Source organism: Triticum aestivum, chromosome 3B, assembly GCF_018294505.1.
Source record: "Triticum aestivum cultivar Chinese Spring chromosome 3B, IWGSC CS RefSeq v2.1, whole genome shotgun sequence".
NCBI lineage: Eukaryota > Viridiplantae > Streptophyta > Magnoliopsida > Poales > Poaceae > Triticum > Triticum aestivum.
In genome coordinates, this window is record NC_057801.1 from 643,298,359 (window position 1) to 643,323,677 (window position 25,319).

At 42.6% G+C, this 25,319-nt stretch overlaps 1 protein-coding gene across 1 annotated transcript; it reads right to left on the reverse strand.

Moving 5' to 3' along the window:
• Positions 1-11,663: 11,663 nt before the first annotated feature.
• Positions 11,664-18,001, reverse strand: LOC123071433 (alpha-glucan phosphorylase, H isozyme-like). Its single transcript, XM_044494977.1, has 15 exons — positions 17,718-18,001; positions 17,443-17,622; positions 16,519-16,695; positions 16,347-16,432; positions 15,684-15,873; positions 15,136-15,228; positions 14,579-14,763; positions 14,387-14,504; positions 14,178-14,306; positions 13,542-13,760; positions 13,256-13,459; positions 12,988-13,146; positions 12,579-12,842; positions 12,209-12,399; positions 11,664-12,073 (listed from the first exon to the last, which is right to left on the reverse strand). The coding sequence occupies exons 1-15, from the start codon at positions 17,892-17,894 to the stop codon at positions 11,947-11,949; spliced, it is 2,499 nt and encodes an 832-aa protein (XP_044350912.1). The 5' UTR covers positions 17,895-18,001; the 3' UTR covers positions 11,664-11,946.
• Positions 18,002-25,319: the final 7,318 nt, after the last annotated feature.

Below are 25,319 nucleotides of genomic sequence, written 5' to 3' on the forward strand. Positions count from 1 at the left end.
GAGCTATAAGTGTATGAAAGCTCAACAAAAGAAACTGAGTGGGTGTGCATCCAACTCGCTTGCTCACGAAGACCTAGGGCAATTTGAGGAAGCCCGGTAAAAGGATAGTAACATTGTCCCTTCTCTCTTTTTCTCTCATCATTTTTTTTCTCTTTTTTTTTGTTTGGGCCTTTCTCTTTTTTTATGGCCTCTTTTCTTTAGTCCGGAGTCTCATCCCGACTTGTGGGGGAATCATAGTCTCCATCATCCTTTCCTCACTTGGGACAATGCTCTAATAATTATGATCATCACACTTTTATTTACTTACAACTCAAGAATTACAACTCAATACTTAGAACAAAATATGACTCTATATGAATGCCTCCGGTGGTGTACCGGGATATGCAATGAATTAAGAGTGTCATGTATGAAATAATTATGAAGGTGGCTTTGCCCCAAATACTATGTCAACTACATGATCATGCAAAGCAATATGGCAATGATGAAGCGTGTCATAATAAATGGAATGATGGTAAGTTGCATGGCAATATATCTCGGAATGGCTATGGAAATGCCATAATAGGTAGGTATGGTGGCTGTTTTGAGGAAGGTATATGGTGGGTGTATGATACTGGCGAAAGTTGTGCGGCACAAGAGAGGCTAGAAATGGTGGAAGGGTGAGAGTGCGCATAATCCATGGACTCAACATTAGTCATAAAGAATTCACATACTTATTGCAAAAATCTATTAGTTATCGAAATGAAGTACTACGCGCATGCTCCTGGGGGGATAGATTGGTAGGAAAAGACCATCGCTCGTCCCCGACCGCCACTCATAAGGAAGACAATCAATAAATAAATCATGCTCCGACTTCATCACATAATCTCACCATATACGCATGCTACGGGAATCACAAACTTTAACACAAGTATCTCTCAAATTCACAACTACTCAACTAGCATGACTCTAATATCACCATCTTCATATCTCAAAACAATCATAAGGAATCCAACTTCTCATAGTATTCAATGCACTTCATATGATAGTTTTTATTATACCCATCTTGAATGCCCATCATATTAGGACTAATTTTATAACCAAAGCAAATTACCATGTTGTTTAGGACTCTCAAAATAATATAAGTAAAGAATGAAAGTTCATCTATTTCTTCAAAATAAAACCACCGTCGTGCTCTAAAAGGATATAAGTGAAGCACTAGAGCAAATGACAAACTACTCTGAAAGATATAAGTGAAGATCAATGAGTAGCCGAATAATAATGTAACTATGTGAAGACTCTCTAAAATTTAAGAATTTCAGATCTTGGTATTTTATTCAAACGTAAAGCAAAACTAAATAAAATAAAATGAAGCTCCAAGCAAAACACATATCATCTGGTGAATAAAAATATAGCCTCAAGTAAAGTTACCGATAGATGAAGACGAAAGAGGGGATGCCTTCCGGGGCATCCCCAAGCTTAGGCTTTTGGTTGTCCTTCAATTTTACCTTGTGGTGCCTTGGGCATCCCCAAGCTTAGGCTCTTGCCACTCCTTATTCCATATTCCATCGAATCTTTACCCAAAACTTGAAAACTTCACAACACAAAACTCAACAGAAAACTCGTAAGCTCCGTTAGTATAAGAAAATAAATCACCACTAAGGTACTGTTGTGAACTCATTATAAATTCATATTGGTGTAATATCTACTGTATTCCAACTTATCTATGGTTCATACCCTCCGATACTACTCATAGATTCATCAAAATAAGCAAACAGCACATAGAAAACAGAATCTGTCAAAAACAGAACAGTCTGTAGCAATCTGTATCATTCGAATACTTATGTAACTCCAACAATTCTGAAATAAATTTGTGGACCTGAGGAATTTGTCTATTAATCATCTTCAAAAAGAATCAACCTAAAATCACTCTCCAGTAAAAAATGGCAGCTAATCTCGTGAGTGCCAAAGTTTTTGTTTTTTTACAACAAGATCATAAAGACTTCACCCAAGTCTTCCCAAGGGTTCTACTTGGCACAAACACTAATTAAAACATAAAACCACATCTAAACAGAGTCTAGATGAATTATTTATTACTAAACAGTATAAAAAAGCAAAGCACAAAAGTAAAATTGGGTTGCCTCCCAACAAGCGCTAACATTTAACGCCCCCAGCTAGGCATGATGATTTCAATGATGCTCACATAAAAGATAAGAATTGAGACATAAAGAGAGCATCATGAAGCATATTACCACCACATTTAAGTCTAACCCACTTCCTATGCATAGGGATTTTGTGAGCAAACAACTTACGGGAACAATAATCAACTAGCATAGGAAGGTAAAACAAGCAAATCTTCAAGATTTTCAACACATAGAGAGGAAACTTGATATTATTGCAATTCCTACAAGCATATATTCCTCCCTCATAATAATTTTTAGTAGAATCATGAATGAATTCAACCATATAACCAGCACATAAAGCATTCTTTTCATGATCTACTTGCATAGAAATTTTACTACTCTCCACATAAGAAAATTTATTCTCATCAATAGTAGTGGGAGCAAACTCAAAAAAATAACTATCATGTGAAGCATAATCCAATTAAAAATTAAAATCATGATGACAAGTTTCATGGTTATCTTTATCATACGTGTCATCACAATAATCATCATAAATAGGAGGCATGCTTTCATCGTAATAAATTTGTTCATCAAAACTTGGGGGACTAAACATATCATCTTCATCAAACATAGCATCCCCAAGATTGTGGCTTTGCATATCATTAGCATCATTGGTATTCAAAGAATTCATACTAACAACATTGCAATCATGCTCATCATTCACATATTTTATACCAAGCATTCTATGTAATTCTACTTCTAGTACTTGAGCACAATTTTCCTTTCCATCATTTTCACGAAAGACATTAAAAAGATGAAGCATATGAGGCAACCTTAATTCCATTTTTTTGTAGTTTTCTTATATAGACTAAACTAGTGATAAAACAAGAAACTAAAAGATTTGATTGCAAGATCTAAAGATATACCTTCAAGCACTCACCTCCCCGGCAACGGCGCCAGAAATTGCTTGATGTCTACTACACAACCTTCTTCTTGTAGACGTTGTTGGGCCTCCAAGTGCAGAGGTTTGTAGGACAGTAGCAAATTTCCCTCAAGTGGATGACCTAAGGTTTATCAATCTGTGGGAGGCGTAGGATGAAGATGGTCTCTCTCAAGCAACCCTGCAACCAAATAACAAAGAGTCTCTTGTGTCCCCAACACACCCAATACAATGGTAAATTCTATAGGTGCACTAGTTCGGCGAAGAGATGGTGATACAAGTGCAATATGGATGGTAGATATAGGTTTTTGTAATCTGAAAAATATAAAAACAGCAAGGTAGCAAGCGTAAAAGTGAGCACAAACGGTATTGCAATGCGTTGGAACAAGGCCTAAGGTTCATACTTCACTAGTGAAAGTTCTCTCAACAATAATAACATAATTTGATCATATAACTATCCCTCAACATGCAACAAAGAGTCACTCCAAAGTCACTAATAGCGGAGAACAAACGAAGAGATTATTGTAGGGTACGAAACCACCTCAAAGTTATCCTTTCTGATCGATCTATTCAATGGTCCGTAGTAAAATAACATGAAGCTATTCTTTCCATTCGATCTATCATAGAGTTCATACTAGAATAATACCTTAAGACACAAATCAACCAAAACCCTAATGTCACCTAGATACTCCAATGTCACCTCAAGTATCCGTGGGTATGATTATACGATATGCATCACACAATCTCATATTCATCTATTCAACCAACACAAAGTACTTCAAAGATTGCCCCAAAGTTTCTACCGGAGAGTCAAGACGAAAACGTGTGCCAACCCCTATGCATAAGTTCACAAGGTCACGGAACTCGCAAGTTGATCACCAAAACATACATCAAGTGCATCATGTGAATATCCCATTGTCACCACAGATAAGCACATGAAAGACATACATCAAGTGTTCAAATCCTTAAATACTCAATCCGATAAGATAACTTCAAAGGGAAAACTCAATCCATGACAAGAGAGTAGAGGGGGAGAAACATCATAAGATCCAACTATAATAGCAAAGGTCGTGATACATCAAGATCGTGCCGAATCAAGAACACGAGAGAGAGAGATCAAACACATAGCTACTGGTACATACCCTCAACCCCGAGGGTGAACTACTCCCTCCTCGTCATGGAGATCACCGGGATGATGAAGATGGCCACCGGTGAGGGATCCCCCCTCCAGCAGGGTGCCGGAACAAGGTCCTGATTGGTTTTTGGTGGTTACATAGGCTTGCGGCGGCGGAACTCCTGATCTAGGTTATGTTCTGGTAGTTTGGGCATATATAAGAGGTGTTGGCGTCGGGAACAAGTCAAGGGGGTCTCTGAGGCAGCCACGAGGTAGGGGGGGCGCCCCCCACCCTCGTGGATGCATCGGGACTCTTCTGGTCCATCTCCGATGCTCTGTGGGCTTCATCTGGTCCAAAAATAATCTCCGTCAATTTTCAGGTCAATTGGACTCCGTTTGGTTTTCCTTTTCTGCGATACTCAAAAACAAGGAAAAAACAAAAACTGGCATTGGGCTCTAGGTTAATAGGTTAGTCCCAAAAATCATATAAAATAGCATATAAATGCATATAAAATATCCTAGATGGATAATATAATAGCATGGAACAATCAAAAATTATAGATACGTTGGAGATGTATCAATGACGCATGAGCACTTTACCACAGGCCTACGAGTCTATAGTGAAAGATCGTGGATGTCGCCTAGAGGGGGGTGAATAGGTGTTTTAAAATTATTACGGTAGAGGCTTGTACAAATGCGGAATAAACCTAGCGGTTAATTTGTCAAGCACAAAACCTACAACAACTAGGCTCACCTATGTGCACCAACAACTTATGCTAACTAAGATAAGCAACTATGTGATAGCAAGATGTATGACAAAGAACAATATGGCTATCACAAAGTAAAGTGCATAAGTAAAAGTCTCAGGTAAGAGATAACTGAGGCACGCGGAGACGATGATGTATCCCGAAGTTCACATCCTTGCGGATGCTAATCTCCGTTTGGAGTGGTGTGGAGGCACAATGCTCCCCAAGAAGCCACTAGGGCCACCGTAATCTCCTCACGCCCTCGCACAATGCAAGATGTCGTGATTCCACTAAGGGACCCTTGAGGGCGGTCACCGAACCCGTACAAATGGCAACCCTTGTGGGCGGTCACCGAACCCGTACACTTTGGCAACCCTTGGGGGCGGTAACCGGTACCCGTCAAATTGCTCGGGGCGATCTCCACAACCTAATTGGAGACCCCGACGCTTGCCCGAAGCTTTACACCACAATGATTGAGATCCGAACAACACCAACCGTCTAGGGCGCCAAGGCACCCAAGAGGAACAAGCTCTAAAGTGTAACAAGCTCAAGGGTACCAAGCACCCAAGAGTAATAAGCTTCTCAACTTGTAACTTCCATGTATCACGTGGAGAACTCAAACCGATGCACCAAAAGCAATGGCAAGGGCACACGGAGTGCCCAAGTCCTTCTCTCTCAAATCCCACCGAAGCAACTAATGCTAGGGAGGAAGATGAGAGGAATAACAAGAAGGAGAACACCAAGAACTCCAAGATCTAGATCCAAGGGGTTCCCCTCACATAGAGGAGAAAGTGATTGGTGGAAATGTGGATCTAGATCTCCTCTCTCTTTTCCCTCAAAAACTAGCAAGAATCCGTGGAGGGATTGAGAGTTAGCAAGCTCAAAGAAGGTCAACAATGGGGGAAGAACACGAGCTCAAAGGATAAGGTTCAATGGGGAAGAAGACCCCCTTTTATAGGAGGGGAAAAATCTAACTGTTATGTGCTCAGCCCGCACACGAGCAGTACTACCGCTCCACGAACGGTACTACCGCTCGAGCGGAAGAAGCAGGGAAATGGAGCAACAAAACATGAACCTTGGGGTGGTAGTACCGCTTATAAGCGGTACTACCGCTCACCCCAGCGGTACTACCGCTGGAGGAGCAGAACACGGGACCAAAAGAGGCAGGGCAGAGCAGAGTACGGCGGCAGTAATGCAGTAGCGGTACTACCGCCCGACCGGAGCGGTACTACCGCTTATAGGCGATACTATCGTGCCTTACTGCCATGCAACTACTGCTCAACCCGACACGAAAAGTGCAAGACCCAAAAACGAGGCGGTAGTAGAGCGATACTGGAGCGGTACTACCGTGACGCTACAAGCGGTACTACCGCTGCCACCGCGGTACTACCGCGGGGAGAAAAATAGAACTGCCATAACTTCTTCATATGAGCTCCGAATTGAGCAAACTCAAGCTTGTTGGATAGAGGAAGACGAGTAGAATCAAAACAGCAACATAGTAAGAAGAGACAGGGAGGTATGCCTAAGATATAGAGGAGTGAACACTCCATCAAAGAAGAACCGGCATAACCTCCAACATCAAAAACATCATAGAAGATGCAAGTGAACTCCGTTTTCGATGAACTCGAGCTTGTTATGAAAATGACCATAAGCTCCAAATCTCACAAGGAGAAGAACCAAACAAGAACCAATAAAGATGATGCAAGGATGCAATGGTCTGAGCTCTCTACGAACTATACGATCAAGCTACTCATCGAGAGCCCCCCTTGATAGTACGGCAATCGATCCTATAACCTGGTCTCCCACAACTACCATGAGACCGGTAAAATAGAAAACCTATCAAGGGCAAACCTTTTCCTTGCACATGGTCCACTTGAGCTATATGATGGAGATCTTGACTCCCTCAAGTTGGACCACCTTTCTTGATTGTGTTGGCTCGATGTAGACTAGTTGATTGCTCCCCCATACTCCACTATGGGTGAGCCACTCTTCCGCACATCTTCACAAGTCCATTGTCACCACAATGGATGGCAAGCTTTAAGCATTTGATCTCTTCGTGATGCTTCACTTGAACCTGCACACCACAACCTAACCCCACAAAGAACTCTCACGAAGATCATGGGTTAGTACACAAAGTGTAATTGACAATGCTTACCATACCATGGGATCGCTTGATCCCTCTCGGTACATCTTCTACGCTTTGTGTGTTGATCAACTTGGTTCACTCTTTGACTTAGTCTTGATCAACCTCTCACATGACCAATCTTTAGGTAATTCCTTGAATGGCACCTTGGTCATCACAAATTCTCCTTGAAACCAACAAATGGACTCCAAGAAAAGCCTATGGACAAATCCTTCAAATAAAACTCAAGGCAACCATTAGTCCATAGAGATTTTCATCAATTACCAAAACCAAACATGGGGGCACCGCATGTTCTTTCATATAGCTAGTAGCTAGATGGCTTCTTCTCTCTCTTTGATCTTCAATACCATGTTCTCCTCGATCTTTTTGGAATTCTATCCTATGTAATATTCTTTTGTGGTATGTTTGTTGGGATCCGATGAATTGTCGGTTTATGATCTGAATATTTATGAATATTAATGGAGTATTTTCTGAACTTTATTATGCATGATTGTTATAGCTTTGTATTTCTCTCTGATCTATCCGTTTAGTTTGGTCAACTAGATTGATTTATCTTCAGTGGGAGAGGTGCTTTGTAATGGGAGAAAAAAATATGCCAAAGAAGCCCAAATAAAAAAGGAGGCCAAAGAATCCAGAATAAAAGAAAAAAGAAAAAAATAAAAGAAAAAAATGAGAGAAAAAGAGAGAAGGGACAATGTTACTATCCTTTTTCCACACTTGTGCTTCAAGTAGGACCATGTTCTTCATAATAGAGAGTCTCCTATTTTATCACTTTCATATACTAGTGGGAATTTTTTATTATAGAACTTGGCTTGTATATTCCAATGATGGGCTTCCTCAAAATGCCCTAGGTCTTCGTGAGCAAGCAAGTTGGATGCACACCCACTTAGTTTTCAGTTTGAGCTTTGATACACTTATAGCTCTCAGTGCATCTGTTGCATGGCAATCCCTACCCCTCGCACTGACATCAATTGATGGGCATCTCCATAGCCCGTTGATTAGTCGCATCGATGTGAGACTTTCTTCCTTTTCAACTTCTCATTGATTTCTATCACCGTATTCTATTCCACCCACGGTGCTATATCCATGGCTTACGCTCATGTATTGCATGGGGTTTGAAAAAGCTAAAGCGCGTTAAAAAGTATGAACCAATTGCTCGGCTAGTCATTAGGGTTGTACATGATAAATACTTTGTGTTAAGAAGATGGAGCATGGCAAGACTATATGGTTTTGTAGGGATAACATTCTTTAGCATTTTTATTTTAAAAGACATGATTGTTTGTTAGTATGCCTAAGTATTGATGTCTTTATATCAAATTATAGACTATTGCTTTGAATCATTCAGATCTTAATATTCATACCATAAAAGAAAGATTACATGATGAATTGATCTAACTCCACATCTTGCCCCTTGAGATTGTGGGCTCCTCGTGGCACATCTTGACCTAATTCCACCTCTATAAATTCATAAAATATTCCCAATATACCATAGAGGCACCCGAAACACTTTTTCCGCCGCTGCAAGCTTCTATTCTTCCGTGATCCCATCTGGAGGCCTTTTACGGTACTCTGACGGAGGGGGAATCGATCACGGAGGGCTTCTACATCATCCTTGTTGCCCTTCTGATGATGCGTGAGTAGTTTACCACAGACCTACGGGTCCATAGTTAGCAGCTAGATGGCTTCTTCTCTCTCTTTGATCTTCGATACCATGTGCTCCTCGATCTTCTTGGAGTTCTATCCGATGTAATCTTCTTTTGTGGTGTGTTTGTTGGGACCCGATGAATTGTGGTTTATGATCTGAATATTTATGAATATTAATTGAGTTTTCTCTAAACTCTTTTATGCATGATTGTTATAGCTTTGTAATTCTCTTGGGTTTACCCGTTTGGTTTGGCCAACTAGATTGATTTATATTGCAATGCGAGAGGTGCTTTGTAATGGGTTTGATCTTGCGGTGCTCCATCCTAGTGACAGAAAAGGAAAGGACGCGCATTTGTATTGTTACCATTAAGGATAAAAAGATGGGTTTGTTCATATTGCTTGGATTTACTTTGTCTACATCATGTCATCTTGCTTAAGGCGTTACTCTATTTTTATTAACTTAATACCCTGGATGCATGCTGGATAGCAGTCGATGGGTGGAGTAATAGTAGTAGATACAGGCAGAAGTCGGTCTACTTGTCTCGAAGGTGATGCCTATATATATGATCATTGCCTTGAATATCGTCATAACTATGCATTTTTTTATCAATTACCCAACAGTAATTTGTTTACACACGGTATGCTATGTGTTCGAGAGAGAAACCTCTAGTGAAAACTATGGCCCCGGGTCTACTTTTATCATATATAAAATCCAAAAAAACCTTGCTGCACTTTTTCTATTTTATTTTATTTTGCAATTTACTTTATCTATCTACCACTACGAGATTTAATCCTTGCAAATAACCGCCAAGAGGATTGACAACCCTCTTGTTTGTGTTGGGTGCAAGTATTTGCTTTTGTGTGTGCAGGTGCTGCTAACGAGTTTCTATGTGGTTCTCCTACTGGATTGATAATCTTGGTTCTTAACTGAGGGAAACACTTATCTCTACTATACTGCTTCATCCTCTCCTCTTCAACGCAGCTCATGAGTAGCAAAAACCAGCAACATACTTTTAAGGGCGTAATTAAATTTCCTCTACGGATATGATTATCAAAGTATTATCAGCATATTGGACAATATGGTAATCTTGGTCATGGCAAGGGATTGGGAGCTGCAACACACACCTCTAATGCATGTCATTAACCAACGACTGAAGTTGATTAGCTACAAGTACAAACAACAAAGCAGATAAAGGATATTCCTGCCTAACACCCCTCTTACAACAAACTACTTCCCAGGAACACCATTCAAAAGAACAGATGATGTTCTAGTGGATAAAAGCTGCTCCACCCAGCAAATCCATTTAGAATCACAACCTTCATGTTTGTGGATCTCCAAGATGGTTGAATGCTCAATAGAATGAAAAGCCTTTTCAAAGTCCAATTTCAGAATTAAAATGGGCATTTAGGATTGATGGCACCAATGGAGGTATTCAAGTGTCCAACCAATGCAATCTTGTATTGTCCCGCTCGTAATAAAACCATATTGATTTCTGTGAATGCATCTCATATTATCTTTTTGATACCTGTTAGCAGCAATCTTTGACAAAAACTTCAAGCCCATGCCAGTAAGAGAAATTGGCCTATAACCCCCTATTGTTTCGGGTGAAAGCTTGTTGGGAATTAGGGTAATATAAGATCCATTAATATTATCTAACCTGACGTTCCACTCATAGAAGGACTAAGCAAGAGCATAGAATTCTTTGCAAATGATGGGCCAACATTTCTTAAAGAGAAGGCCATTGAAGCCATCGGGTCCTAGGGCCTTGTCAATAGGCATATTCTTGACAATTAAATCCATTTCATCATTTTCAAAAGGCTTTATTAATTCATCCAGTCCATCCACATGGTTGAGGAGAGAATTTAAATCACATATTAATCCCTTTAGCCACCCCCATCCTCCCCTTAAAAGTAGACCAAATAACATCTCCACCTGGTTGTGATCAGGAATCACAGTCCCATCGGTAAGCTGCAAAGACTGGCAATAGAATTCCTGCTGAACCTCTCAGTTGCTATACCATGAAAGAATTTTGTATTCTCCTCCCCCACCTTGATATACCTAATGGTACATCTCTTTTTTCGAGAAAACACAAAGACTTTGCATTTCTTTTCATTGAAGGGGGGGTTACATGCCTCCTAGGAGGGGGGTTTACAGTTTATGTTACAATGATCTTGGTGGACATCCCAGGTGCTTGGGGTCACCAATCGGAGGTTTTGAAGCCCCAGCCTCAACCCATAGGGCGGCCTCTGCTTTGATTCTCTTTGTTAGCTGGTGGACGGATGGTTGATCCCCATCGAAGACACAAGCATTTCATTGTTTCCAAATCATCCATCCCATCAATAGCATCGCATTTGCCAGTCCCTTGCGAAGCGGTTTGGGGGTCGTCGCCTTGACAGCAAGCCACCATCCGGAGATGGAGGCATCCCAGTTAGGTAGTCTGCACGTCATCCTTAACCAGACAAGGGTATTGTGCCATACCTGCCTCGAGAAGGGGCATGAAACTAGTAGGTGGTGCATCGTCTCCGACTTTCCTGGTCGCAAAGGACACAGCAGGGGTGGTGCTGCAGGCCACGACGTTGCAGTCTCTCAACAGTCCAACACCTATCCAGGTTGGCGAGCCAATTGAAAAACTTTACTTTTGGTGGCGCCCAGGTCTTCCAGATCAATGTCGAGACGCTACAGCTGGTACATCTGTTTTTTATGCAACAAATGCCTCTTCAAAGGCCTCAATTCCTCCAAATTATTTAGAATAACAATGACCTTGTTGCCATTTCTTCAAATCCTGCCTAAGAGATTTCAGCTTATGAGATATGAGTCTTTCTGGATGACCTCTCCCAAGACTACTTGACACAACAAAAAAAACTTCAATTTCCACCCAATAATTCTCAAACCTGAATAAATTAGATTTATGGATGGAGGTTGTAATCCTAACTACATAGGCAACATGATCACAAAACAACATTTCGATACCAAAGGTAATCAAAACTTGAACTATTTTATTGAGAACCTGGATGATTCCCCCATTCCGGTTCAGGATCAAAATAGTATGGTTACAGACCAAAAAAGAAAAAGAACAAAAGAAAAGTCGCATCCTCTATGCACTTCAAAAGTGCAGCAGAATACACAACACAACAGGCTTCGTACGTTGCTTCATTCTTCTCAGCTACAACGGAAGCAGGGGTTATTCACCATGGACCAGTATAAGGTCCTTATTACTGCCACGCATCATCATCTAACACCTCTTGATCACGTCTCCTCTTCATGGAACAGGGCAAGCCGAAATGCCCCAGATCTCCTTCGCATATTGGTCGATGGTGCGGTCGCTGCTGAACTTGCCGCTTCCAGCCGTGTTCAAGATGGACATCTTGATCCATTTCTTCTTGTCCCTGTCATGGAAACATGAGTTAAGGATTCAGCATTACGATATTCAGCAAATCCCTGTCATGGGAACTGCAATGGTATTTAGTTCTAGAATTCAAAGTATCAGCCCAATAGAAGGAATATTGTGTTTGTATCCTTACTTGTAGGCTTCATCAACCCGGGCCTGTGCGTCAATGTAGCTTGGGAAGTCATAGCCAACAAGGAAGTAGTCACCACGCCCAAATCCAGTGTTCCCTTCAAGGGAATCCAAGAGAGGAGTGTAGTCGTAGGTGCCGAAAGCACCACTCCTGATAAACTGTTTGGCTTCTTCAAAGCGTGGGTCTGGCTTGAACTGTTCATATTGAGACAAAGAATAAGTTAATAGCCCATCTGATAGTGACTTGGTGAGAATGTATACTGAAATCGGTAGACTATGAGCACCACAAATAGATTAGCTATTTGCAAGTCCGGCTAGCCTAATATAGTAATATTGCATTTAACTAACGCGCAATCCACAGGAAGATATATTACCAAGCCATCTTCCCTTTCCTTCCTCAGACCAGCAATCTGATCTGCTTTGGCACCGAAAAGGAAGAAGTTGTCTTGCCCTACTTCTTCTCTGATTTCAACATTGGCTCCATCCAGAGTTCCAATGATAACACAGCCATTCAGAGAGAACTTCATGTTACTTGTTCCACTTGCTTCCATGCCTGCAGTACTAATGTGCTGTGACAGTTCACTGCCAGGAATGAGCACTTCAGCCACTGATACGTTGTAGTTTGGAATGAACACCACCTGGAGAAACAAGAACCTCATATTAAATCATATAACACAATTTAATTTTAATTTATTTCAGTAATGTTCATCCCACCAAAATTATATGTATATTTCGATTGGATGGCAATTGCCAAAGAAGATGTGGATGCTGTACAATTGATACCTTCAGATATTGGTTGACATCAGCATCATTGTTCACCACAGCACCAACATCATTTACCAATTTCACTATTCTTTTAGCATTGGTGTATGTTGCAAATGCTTTCCCTCCTACCATGACAGTGCGTGGTGTAACCTTCTTCCTCTCTTCTGCGCTCATTTCCTAAAATGATACATAAGCCTATTTCAGGACCGTAATACTGAATATTTTCCATCTAATTGAGACATAGTAAAGCTGTAAGAATAGGGTAACTCCAAGAAATAAGCCAAACCTTTAACTTCTTGTATCTGTACACAGCTCCCAAAATGTTCAACAGCTGTCTCTTGTATTCGTGGATGCGTTTAATTTGTATATCGAAAAGGCTATTTGGATCAATTGTAACACCAGTCACATCCAACACATGCTTGGCTAAGCGCTTTTTGCTGGCCAGCTTGGCTGCTGCCCACTCAGCATGTAGTTTTTCATCATCTGCGAACTGTTAAAATTTTCAGTTATACTGTGATAGTGTGGTGGGCAATAACAAAAGCAGATGCAAGATTAGAAGCATGCACACATACTTTCCGAAGCCCGGTGAGAAGATCAAGGTTGCTTGTCCACTGATCTGTTTTTAACCATTTCGTGACTATTTCACTCAGCTCAGGGTTGCAAAAACGGAGCCATCTACGTGGTGTAATTCCATTAGTTTTGTTCTGGAATTTGTTAGGCCAAATAGAGACATAATCTGCAAACAGCTCTTGTTTCAAGATGTTGCTGTGCAACTCGGCCACTCCATTCACCTGTCAGAAGAATTTAGTACACTTCATTATGGTCTACCTCACATGATACAGGAAGGCAAATCGATGCTGGAATAGCACAAAAAGTACAGAACAGAGAGCTCCAGAACTAATTGAAGCGCCCATAAATTACATTTTAATAAAAAATCTTAGCAAGTTAGCATAAAGAAGCAAGTACAATAATGGGATTACAAGAAACATTTTCTCAGAGAATGAGTATGATACAGCAAATTGCAAAATACATAAATAAAGTAATCATGGTCCAGTAGGAGGATATTCACTATGCCTTTATTATCTTAAAAAGGAAAACAATGTAAAATGGTCCAGTAGGAGTCTAGAGACAAAACTACCGTGTAATGGGCTGTAGAACATGAAAAATGAAATAACAGGATGCAGAGCATGGCAATGAAATAAGAATACCGTATGCCCAGCCACAACACACAAATTCGCCATCCGCACTACTGGCTTCTGGGGATTGTTATCTAAAACCCTCATCGATTCGATCTTTCCCTCCATATCCTTCCGGGTGGAGATTACCATTTCTCTAAACTGCAAGCAAATGGCACAACTTTGTCATTTTGTGCCATAACTGTTGTGTACCGAAAGAGTAAATGCGGCTTGACACTTACCCGCTTGTCAATTTCCTCAATGATTTCCATGTGACGTGGAAGCAATTTCCTCATTACAGCCTGTGACCATTTCTCGAGAGCTTCAGGAAGAACTGTGTGATTGGTGTAAGCAACCGTCCTGGACCATGAGACAGATTTGTAAATAAGTATGTAAAGGTAATAATGCAAATTTAATATTGGTGAAAATCTCACTTATTTGTGACAGCCCAGGCTTCGTCCCAACCAAGTCCCTCCACGTCCATAAGCAACCTCATTAGCTCAGGGATGGCAAGAGTTGGGTGAGTGTCATTCATTTGAACAGCAACTTTGGAAGGGAACTCACTCCACTTCCCTGAAACTCTGTCAGCTTTTCTTTCTTTAAATCTGAAAATAATATCCTGGAAAAAAATCATAGTCAGTTATGCTTGTCAATATTTATCGTGGAGGACCAAACGAAAAGATATTGAGAAAAGACGAAATAAAACCACGTTGTAACTGCGTAAAAATAGGAAGGATAATATAAATGTAACGGGACTCAAAGTCTGGTCATGATAATGATAATAGTGATACAAGTTTTCTAAATGAACCTTGATCATGCATTTTTCTCGTGCAAGATGGTGGAAATTTGATGCAGCGTGCAACAATACAAGAAGACAATGCAAGTATCTCTAACATCATTTCTCAACCAAACAGAAAAGCACAAGCTGGCCATAGGTGCACCTTCCTTTTACAGTAACCATCATTCCAAATGAAACTAACTGCATAATTACCTGAAGTGATGCGCTGCAAAGGAAATACTGCTGCTTTAATCTCAGAAGCTTCCCTTCTTCTGTAGCATCACCAGGATAGAGAACAGCACATATCTACAGGATATACAATATAATTTAAATCAAGTTAGCTAATTCATGAAAGATGAAACTGGAGCGAAAAGATACGACAGTTATTTCTGGTTTAGATATAGGCATTGATAGCAGATGACAGATAGGAAACACACATAATCTTCAACTTATTAACTAGGATGGATTAACACCTCACTTATAGTCACATCTAAAAAGCATGTTAAAACCACAATAGATAACCTTTTAGCATTATTTGTGATCAAGTTGTTTGATGAGATGGTTAGTGCGTGAAATCCATAGGAAAACATGGCTATCACACAGGGCAGGTTATATTGGACGTGCTTGCTTTAAACAAAAAATAAAATTACTGGTTTAGTATATGATGCCATCGATCAGGAGCAGTATTCACAAAGTTAAAGGCGCTCTTGATTTATCATATACGAGCAATTGAGTGACTCAGTTTAGGACTTGCATATCACCTGCTGTGCCCTCGAGTGAAGTTGAGCAGCTGACTCATACTGGCCATCATTGAACTGAAATAAGTTGAAATCCTCAGCAGTAGCTGTTGCATCCCAAAGGCGAAGACTGATTGCATTTTTTGTCTTGTACCCAGGAATTGGCACATCATAGGCTAAAGCGTTCAGAACTTCTCCACCGGCCCATTTCCGCCTATCACATGATAAAGCAAACAAACATATCAATTAGAGGGACACAAAAAGGCCTTGGCATAAAAACCAATAAAATTAATAAATAGCGAGTCTGTGATAATGGATCCAGTCTAATGTACAAGAGCTCTGATTAAAGCATCACCAAATCTAGTTTTTTTTATCCAGTCTGATGTACAACAATTCTGCTTAAAGCATCGCCAAATGTAGTTTCATGCAATCATGCATGAACATTCATTCATACACGCTCAAATTTTTTGGAGCAAAAAAAAAACACATATTCAAAACATTTGATCAAACAAGCATGGAGTACAGAAGATCCTAGATCTGTAAATTAAAACACGGAAAAGAAATGCAGTTAAAGAAGCATCATACTATCGTTTTGAATTTAGAAGGTGTCATAAAAAACTCCATCTCAAGCTATTAATCAATATTTTATCACAATAGCACTTGTCCAGGTGTCCATCTATGGCTTACTTTCCATCTGGCGAAATCTCGACATGGCCGAAAAATCTGATTGGGTATACAACATCATGCCTGACAATCTCCCATGGGCTAAACTTCTGAAAAATATTAAACAGCAAAGCTATTATCGAGATATAGATAAAAAAGGCTTGTGAAGAATGTTATTAGCATATAGAACTGGTACATCAAGCCAGTCTTCAGCGATTTCTTCTTGGCCCTCCTTGGCAATGCGCTGCTTGAACAGGCCATAACGGTAACGAAGGCCATAGCCCCAAGAAGGCAAGTTCAGCGTTGCCATTGAATCCAAAAAGCAAGATGCAAGCCTGCCCAAGCCACCATTTCCCAGAGCCGCATCTCTCTCCTGAATTCAAGACAAATTCACACCATCAATTACTGGTGAAAAGAGGGTCCAGATGTTTCAATCAAAAGCTTTATTTTCTATCCCGGTGCCATGAACCCATAATTCAGCTTTTGGTAACAGATCTAGATTCATATTAAGTGATGGTGCTTAACAGAGGAGAAAAATGTCAATCTTGCAGACCCTAGATCTGCTCGTGTTGCTATTGTAAACAACTGATTTTCAATTGTTCTTACCAGTGATCTACGACCCCGGGGTAGTAGGGTATAAAAGAGCTTCTACAATGATCATCAAAAAGGCTGAGTTCCAATAAAAGCAGATACCGGAACAGATACATGAAACCAGATAGACTTACGGTTTCAGATCTAAAATAGTGCAGTGGTTCTCTTGTATAGTGCACCTCCTACGCCTTGCACAATTCTTTTTGAGACATGCAGTGATCTACGCCTTGTGTAGTGCACTTTTTTTTTTGTTTGGTTAAATAATGGATCAAGAAATCTAAGCCACCCAACCAGATACCTGAACCGCTTCTACAAAAAGCCACACAAAACGTAGTACTCCCTCCGTAAAACGTTTTCGTCTTATATTACGGGACGGAGGGAGTACTAGTACTTCAATTAGAAAATGTCACGGTCAAACAAAGCACTGATTAAATAATGTCACTCCCAAGAGTACGAAAATAGACAGCCTTAACGAAGCACACTCCAATTTAGGACGAGAGGCGCTTCGATCGAGCTCGAGCTCGCTCACCTGTCCAGCGATGGCCTCGAGCTCGTAGCCGAACTTCTTCAGGGCGTCGGCGTAGGCGCCGGTGATGGCGAGGTTGCCGACGGCGTTGGTGAGCGCGCGGCCCTGCAGGTACTCCATGGACAGGTAGTAGGTCTGCTTGGGATCCGTCTTGTGGAAATGCAGGTACGTGTCGTTCCATCTCTGCAGAAACAAAAGCACAGATCAACATTCAGCACCGCGGCAGCGACGGCGGACGCGAGCGGGCGGCGCGAGAAAGCGAGAAAGCAAAGCAGCACCTGGAGGAGGTGGTCGCGGACGCTCTCGGCGGTGGCGTAGAAGGCCTGCTCGGGGCCGAAGGCGAGCGGCGAGAAGTGGGGGCTGTACTGCGCGTGGTAGGAGATGTTGCCGGCGATGGCGGAGGGATCCTCCGACGCCGGGCTGGCCGCCGGCTTCACCTTGTCCGCCGCACTCATCGCGGGGTGGGGAATTGCGTCGAGCACGAGCACTCGGTGTGTGTGGGGGAGGTGGCGATAAGGCCTCGGGACGGGCACCGAATGGGAACCTGTAAACTCTGGAGGCCGGGGGCTCCTTTTGTAATGGACGGGAGGGGTCACGGAGAGGGGAGAGTGACGGGATCCGAGAAATTGGGCGAGACGAACAATTCTTGGGAGGCTCTAGAGATATTTTTTATTTTCATTTCAGTGGTAGAAGACCAAAAGGCAGGAGAAAATGAAGGGCGCGTCGGTTGTTTTCGGTGCTCCCCTTCGATAGTTCTTTCTTTGGCTCCTTGTTTTCTGAGGTTATTTTTGCTCGCCATTTTCCATGAAAGGGTCAATAGATTTGTGTGTGTGAGAAGATACGGAGCAGAACGTCGAATTATACGCGAATGTGAAGTTTCTTTCTCGTGGTTCATGCTCGAGATACATGCTCAACTACCAAATGAAAACATTTCTACTCCCTCAGTGCCACTATATCGGTTGTCATAATATTTTACTCCCTCCGTCCTAAAATAAGTGTCTCAAACTTAGGCAACTTTATACTAAAGTTAGTACAAAATCGAGACACTTATTTTGGTACAGAAGAAGTATATTATACTACTCCCTCCGTTCCTAAATATTTGTCTTTTTAAGATTTTAAATGGACCACCACATAGACATATTTTAGAGTGTAGATTCACTCATTTTGCTTTGTATGTAGTTATTTGTTGAAATCTCTAGAAAGACAAATATTTAAGAACGAAGCAAGTAGAATGGAGGGAGTATTTCTTTTAGAAAAAAGAACAAAATGATAACTGAGATACAAACCCAACTACCCTCATGGAGCATGATGGACATCCAACATCAATGGCCGGTCTAGCTACCCACACAAAGTACAGACGCCTTGCTAAGAAGAAAATATTCATCGACGCTATGCACAATGTCGACATCATCATTACCGAAAAAAGATTTTCCCCCGTTTTGTATGCAAAGCAACCAACCGGACCATACATGGTTAGGTGCTGCGACGGAAGCAGCACAGTCACGCACAAAAGAAACGACAGAGAACGAGCAAAAAAAAACAAATGCCGACAACGGCGGATCAACAAAAACGAAGAAGCCTCGCGATCGTTGCGCCCACCGGGATCTTCCACTAGGATCTAAGACTCCAAAGCGCCGACACCTATCAACACCTCCAAAAAGGATCGCGATGATGACGACGCTGCTGCCAGAGGTTTCCCCCGGTACACGACGAGGCGGAAGGAAGGGTAGCCCCCGACGCCCTCCCGGAAGGTCAGGTGGCACCCACGGGCGCCACCACGCCGATGGCGGCCTCGCCGACAGGGGTTTCCCCCGATCCCAACCCGCACCTCAGGAGCTCCGGATCCAGCCACCAAACCAACCACCACTGACATCATCATTCACCACCTTTGATCTAGCGATTCCGGCTACCTCTAAATTTTCGCTAAGGGAGCGATCATCGCGACAATTGTAACTAAATTGTACTTCCTCCGTTCGAAAAAGTGTATCCATCAAATGAATATATCTAGCAATAGTGTTAGATATATCCACTTGTTCCAAGCTTGTCCCTCAAATGGATGTATTGCTAGATACATTCATTTGAGGGACAAACTTTTTCAGACGGAGGGATTATGATTGAAGAGCCAAATTATCAATTGTAGGCTCAGTAGCATATCTTCTTTTGATCAGACGGTACATTTCTTCTCAATGTTGCAAAGAGGTTCACATGTTTTTCCGAAGGGATGAAGAACGCATGCATTCATGTTCGGCAAGGACTCTAGACTTGCCGTGCTATGTAGGCATTTTGGACCATTTGATCCTAAGGATTCTTTTCTGCATTAGTTTGTTTTTTTTATCATAAGAAAGAATCTTGTATGGTTTTTCCTGCATTACACTTAATCAGAAAGATTATATCCGGTCGTATATTCGGAAAGAACCATTTTGTTTGAAAATTTATACCAAGCCGCATCTTAGGAATACTAATAATTTTGTTTTTTATGTTGTGCAATCATACAAACTTGGCTGCAGACTAGAATTCTTGCGTGCATGAAATTGCAACTCTACTACTTCTACATTGTTTTCATTGTTTTATCATGCAAACCAAAGAGATCAAAGGAACAAGTCCACAGGGCGTACACGATGGAGCTGTTACACCGGAGGGAGGGAGGGAGGAAGCAGGGCCTGGAGAGCACACGTGTCACGTGGGTTGGTGTCTGTCAGGCCACGCTTTTTCCTGCGACCCTGCTGGTAAATCGGGTAGTACTAATAAAGATGGATCGGGCCACCATTTCATTTCCAGATTGGGCAGGAGTGCATCTTGTCAGCTTTCCTATTTAAGTATGATATCCTGTGCTATCGCCTATCGGCCACCGTGACGCACTCGGAAGATTGTCTCCTGTAGCATGTAGCCTTGTTACTACTACCAGATCCGAACATCTGTTTCCCGAGTTCGTGTGCCGGGCTCCGTTCATTGAACTCCAGTACGCTGCTCGGCATGGTCGTCCGTTATCCATCATCGTACGAATTTCGCGACCTGCCCAGTTCATGAGGATGTGACCGATACATTTCAGAGTAAATGTTCTTCTGCATGCATATACTCCCCTGGAGTATTTGGCATGGAACCGAAGAGAAATTATCAGGACCCCTGGAGATCCCGGTAACCTTTTGAACGTGACGTGACCCCGGCGGGGCCGAGACACTGTGCGGTCCACGGAACGCACGGGGACGAGGAGCTCTCGTGGTCGTCTCGTGTCTCGTACTACACGCGCGGGGAAGAAGATGGGGACGCCGCGGCGGTGTCACGTCTGGTTCCGGCGCGAGGCTCGTGCTGGTCGTTCACTGAGCTGTCACGGACATGGGACCAATCTGGTGACGCGTGCGCCACAGAGTAGCTTCGGATCGTGTGCTTTTGGTTCCTTCGCTCATCACCAAAATGGACGGTGCTGCGTGGTACCGGATAGAGGATTTTCAGAGCCCGGCTTTGGCTGCGTCTCGTCGCTCGCCAAACATAATGAAGCTCGAGCCACTTGCTGGAACTCTCATTCCGAGCCTGAATCTACGGTTTGTTGAGGTCTCACAACTAATGTTGTGCTTTACGTTTGAGGCACGCTATCGGGTTGCGAAACCAATTATTATCTTAGACATGGACAAGCTCGCGTCATGACGGGATCAACTTCAAACTACCATTCCACCTTTGTATCACAAAAATATGATGTAGCAGTACACACCGACACGGTCTTTAAGATGTAATTTTGACCGCTAATTTCTATTGAGTATATGTGTTCAAACCAAACAAGCTAAATGTTGTAGAAATGCTTTTCAAGATAAATTTATACATATGATTTTCAATTATAGAGGTACAACCTCACAAAAAATCAGCTCCTAATTCGACTTACATTAATAGAAACAAAAAAGACAAAATCAGACGTAAATAGTGTCAAGGTACTATTCATTCAAAGCTGCAACCATTCACATTCAAATTTGTTCCTTTCGAATCTCTAAATGTACATCAAGTTTTGAGCTAATTTTTTCCGGAGTTGTAGACATACCTCACATGAATATTGTCAAATAATTTAATATTTTTTAAAAATGTCTAAATATAATATTTTTTTGATTGATCTCATGATCTCACCTAAATGTGAGATCTCATACAAGTCCCCGATATTTTTGCCTTCTTCTTGACAAACTCATTCCTTCGGTTTACAACCGCCAATCGATGAGCTTCATTGGCAATGAGTGTTCACACAACAGTACCTATATATTCACAATACCGTGAAGTGTCGTTGTTGACTAGTGCTCCTTGGTGCACGAGTGGCATCACAGCTACAAAGCTGCCCAACCAACGACAAAAACAAAAACAATAGAATTGTAGAAGCCACATTTATATCACAATGGCTACTATGCCATCAATTATAATTTGAGCGGAAACGTAACTATATTCAAATTTATTTGCTTCTTTGAAACTTTTTGTGCTATAAGTTCCGTCCAAATTTGTGTAGCTCTCCATGCCGCTAACATTTTGGGATAGAAGTTGACAGGGATGTCATTTGTGGAAATTCACCACCAAATAATCCTTTGGTGAATAGGCAATCGATGGTCGATACAAGATTCACTTTCAATTATCTTAGACAAAATCGACAATCTTAAAGCAGGTTTTAGCTACATCGTTACATACAAATAACTTAGCAGGTAGTTCTAGTGAATTAACTTTGCGAAAAGGGAATTGCAATAAGTAAGGAACCACAAACACAAAGACGATTGGGTGTAGTTCTCCCAAGTTCAAATTGTTAGTGTAATCCTATGTTTTCTGGAGGATGTTCGAACACCAAGACCTAAGTCGCAACTGTCTCCGACCACAAAGGCCCTCCTTTTACTCTTTTAGCTTGGATACAAAGTTCATGTTCAACACTCTGGTGAAGTAGGCAACTGTCGGTGTCAAAACCGGCAGATCTCGGGTAGGGGGGGGGGGGCAAGCTGTGCGTCTAAGGATCAATGGTAACAATGGATGAAGGGACACAATGTTTACCCAGGTTTGGGCCCTCTTAAAGGAGGTAAAACCCTACGTCTTGCTTGATTATATTCGATGAGTATAGGGGTTACAAGAGTTGATCTACCTCGAGATCATAATGGCTAAACCCTAGCTTGTCTAGCCTATGAATATTATGATATCCTCTATGGACTAAACCCTCCGGTTTATATACACACCGGAGGGGCCTAGGGTTTGTACAAAGTCGGTTCATAAGGGAAGGAAACAATACATCCGGACTCTAATCTTGCCGTCCACGCACATAGGAATCCTACCCGAACACGGAGGATGGCCTTCTGCTTCATCACGACCCATTCAGCCCGGCCCTCATCCTTGGGCCGGACACCTGAGGACCCCCGAAACCAGGACTCCCTCAGTAGCCCCCGAACTTGCCTTCAATGACGATGTAGTATGCGGATTCATGTCTTCGGCTTTGCAAGGCGGGTTCTTCACCATACTCCAGATCGATGATAGTCCGGTATCGGCTTCTGCGTCCAATTTTTATGATTCCTCCATGTCATCTCGATTTCCACGCGTTGAGCGAATGCAAACGGTCCATAATTTTTTTACTATTTAACCCTTTACCAGGCGCGGGTGGCGTCTATATAACGAGGTTAGATACCCAAACGCCACCTCACATCGCCCAAAGAGCACCGGAGCAAACCACGAAAAACTTCAAACCATGGCAAGCGCCCATGGCTCCTCCTCGTGCCCCCATGGCCCTCAAGAGGGGGATTGACGAAGTTGTTCGGTATCCCACCTTCAGCTTAATCGACTTCAGACGCAAGGATATCTCCCCCTGTGGATCTAGTCTCCATGCGGGTGGGATTAGCTTCTACGGGCGATAATGTGTTAGCAGAGAACTTCCCCAACCCCAGCCAAGAGGAGAGGTTGTGCTTCATTTCGTTCCTTCTAAGGGGAATAGGATTCCCAATCCACCCCTTCCTCAGGGGTCTATTGGAATTCTATGGGATCCAGCTGCAATCTCACGCCAGGTTCTATTCTCCACATCTTTGGTTTTGTCGCTCTCTGCAAATTGTTTTTAGGCTGCGAGGCTCATTTCGAACTATGGAGAAAGTTCTTTTGCCTCATCCCCCGCCATCAAGGTGGAGGGTCTATATTCGAAGTGGGTGGCACTGAAGTATGGTGCATAGCTGGATCAGGCTACCTTTTTGGGACTCCAAAAAGGGGGTCCGGAGAATGGTCTTTGGAATGGTTTTACATTGAGGATGTTCCCCTTTCGGACCCAGTTCGGCACGGACTTCCCGAATTTTCCAGCGCTCCTCCGAAGAAGCTACTCAACTAGCGCCCCAGGTCCCCCAAGCAAGAGGACAGTGCAGAGGTAATAAGACTGCTTAGTAAGGTCGGACTACTTGCCCATTTTGGACTCTCCATCGTTGAAGTCATGGCCATCGCGATAAAACGATGCATCCAGACTCTCCAATCCAGAGTAGCTCCTTTATGGTGCTATAACAGGGAGGACAACGCGTCTCGTTATAGGCGACAGGGTCCGGATAACCAAGCCGCTCTGGCTGCCATGCTGGCCGACCTTTGTAAGGGGGAGGAAGAAGAATTCGCCCGCTTGAATTGTCGGGGAGGCTTTTCCATGTACAACCCCATTGAATGGGTAAGTTGATCATTTATCAACATTTATTTTTCCTTATTGTTGGGATGCACTAATCAAACTACTCTGGTTGCCTTGAATTGTCGGGAAGACTTTTCCATGTACAACCCCATTGAATGGGTAAGTTGATCATTTATCAGCATTTATTTTTCCTTATTGTTGGGATGCACTAATCAACTACTCTGGTTGCCTTAAAGCAGACATGGAGGAAGGTAGTCAAAAACGTCTACGCCCCCCCCCCCTCAGCCAGAGGACCATGCTCGCAATGAAGGCCCCGGATTCCACAAGGATCTGGATATATTTGTAGAAATTGATGATGGAGTCTATTACCAAGTGAGCCTTGACGGCTCGGAGGTAGCCATTGTGGCCGACTACCCCGACCTCTACCCTTTCGTAAAGGTAAGTGTTCGGAAATCATTCTAAAAGAGAGATACCTCCGCTCGCATCTCACCCACCGCACTGAACCCTGCTTTATAGGATCGGCGCTCAGCGAGCCGTACCCAATCACGGGCGGCCAAAAGGAAGACAACGCCTTCACGGGGCCAGCGTGCGAAACGAAAGGAAACCGGGAGCGCCACTGAGCCCCCTTTGTCACCAAAGAGGTATATTCCTCACTTCATGCCTACGCATAAGGCCGAATTGTCATGTTTCTCCTCCCTTCTGTTATTCCAGGAGGAGCACACGACGAACCGTGTCCAAAATCCCGGCAAGCCGAGCATCAGCCTATCTGGCGCCGGACTCATCAACTAGGACGAGAGCCAATGCGGAAGCAACGCCGACAAATCCGCCTCAAGAGGATTCGGATGACGTATCTGTCATGAATTCTGAAGTACAGAGCGCGATGAATCATCACGTCTGAAGGAGACCCTACGCGCTTTGGCTTTTACTTAGCAGGAATTTATCGCTCTTAGTACTGCAGATGCTTATATCCGGGCCGCCCGGGATGGACTCACTGGCGTTGCTCGCCTGTTTTCAAAATATATACATGTAATAGTTTGTGTAATTTTAATAAATATGTGTGATGTCTACTACACAACCTTCTTCTTGTAGACGTTGTTGGGCCTCCAAGTGCAGAGGTTTGTAGGACAGTAGCAAATTTCCCTCAAGTGAATGACCTAAGGTTTATCAATCTGTGGGAGGCGTAGGATGGTCTCTCTCAAACAACCTTGCAACCAAATAACAAAGAGTCTCTTGTGTCCCCAACACACCCAATACAATGGTAAATTGTATAGGTGCACTAGTTCGGCGAAAA

Coding starts and splice junctions, on each gene's coding strand:
- LOC123071433 (XM_044494977.1), bottom strand. CDS start 17,894: ATGAGTGCGGCGGACAAGGTGAAGCCGGCGGCCAGCCCGGCGTCGGAG. Junction 16,696..17,442: donor TCGAGGCCATCGCTGGACAG/GTGAGCGAGCTC, acceptor TCTTGAATTCAG/GAGAGAGATGCGGCTCTGGG. Junction 14,764..15,135: donor TTTGCAGCGCATCACTTCAG/GTAATTATGCAG, acceptor ATTTTTTTCCAG/GATATTATTTTCAGATTTAA.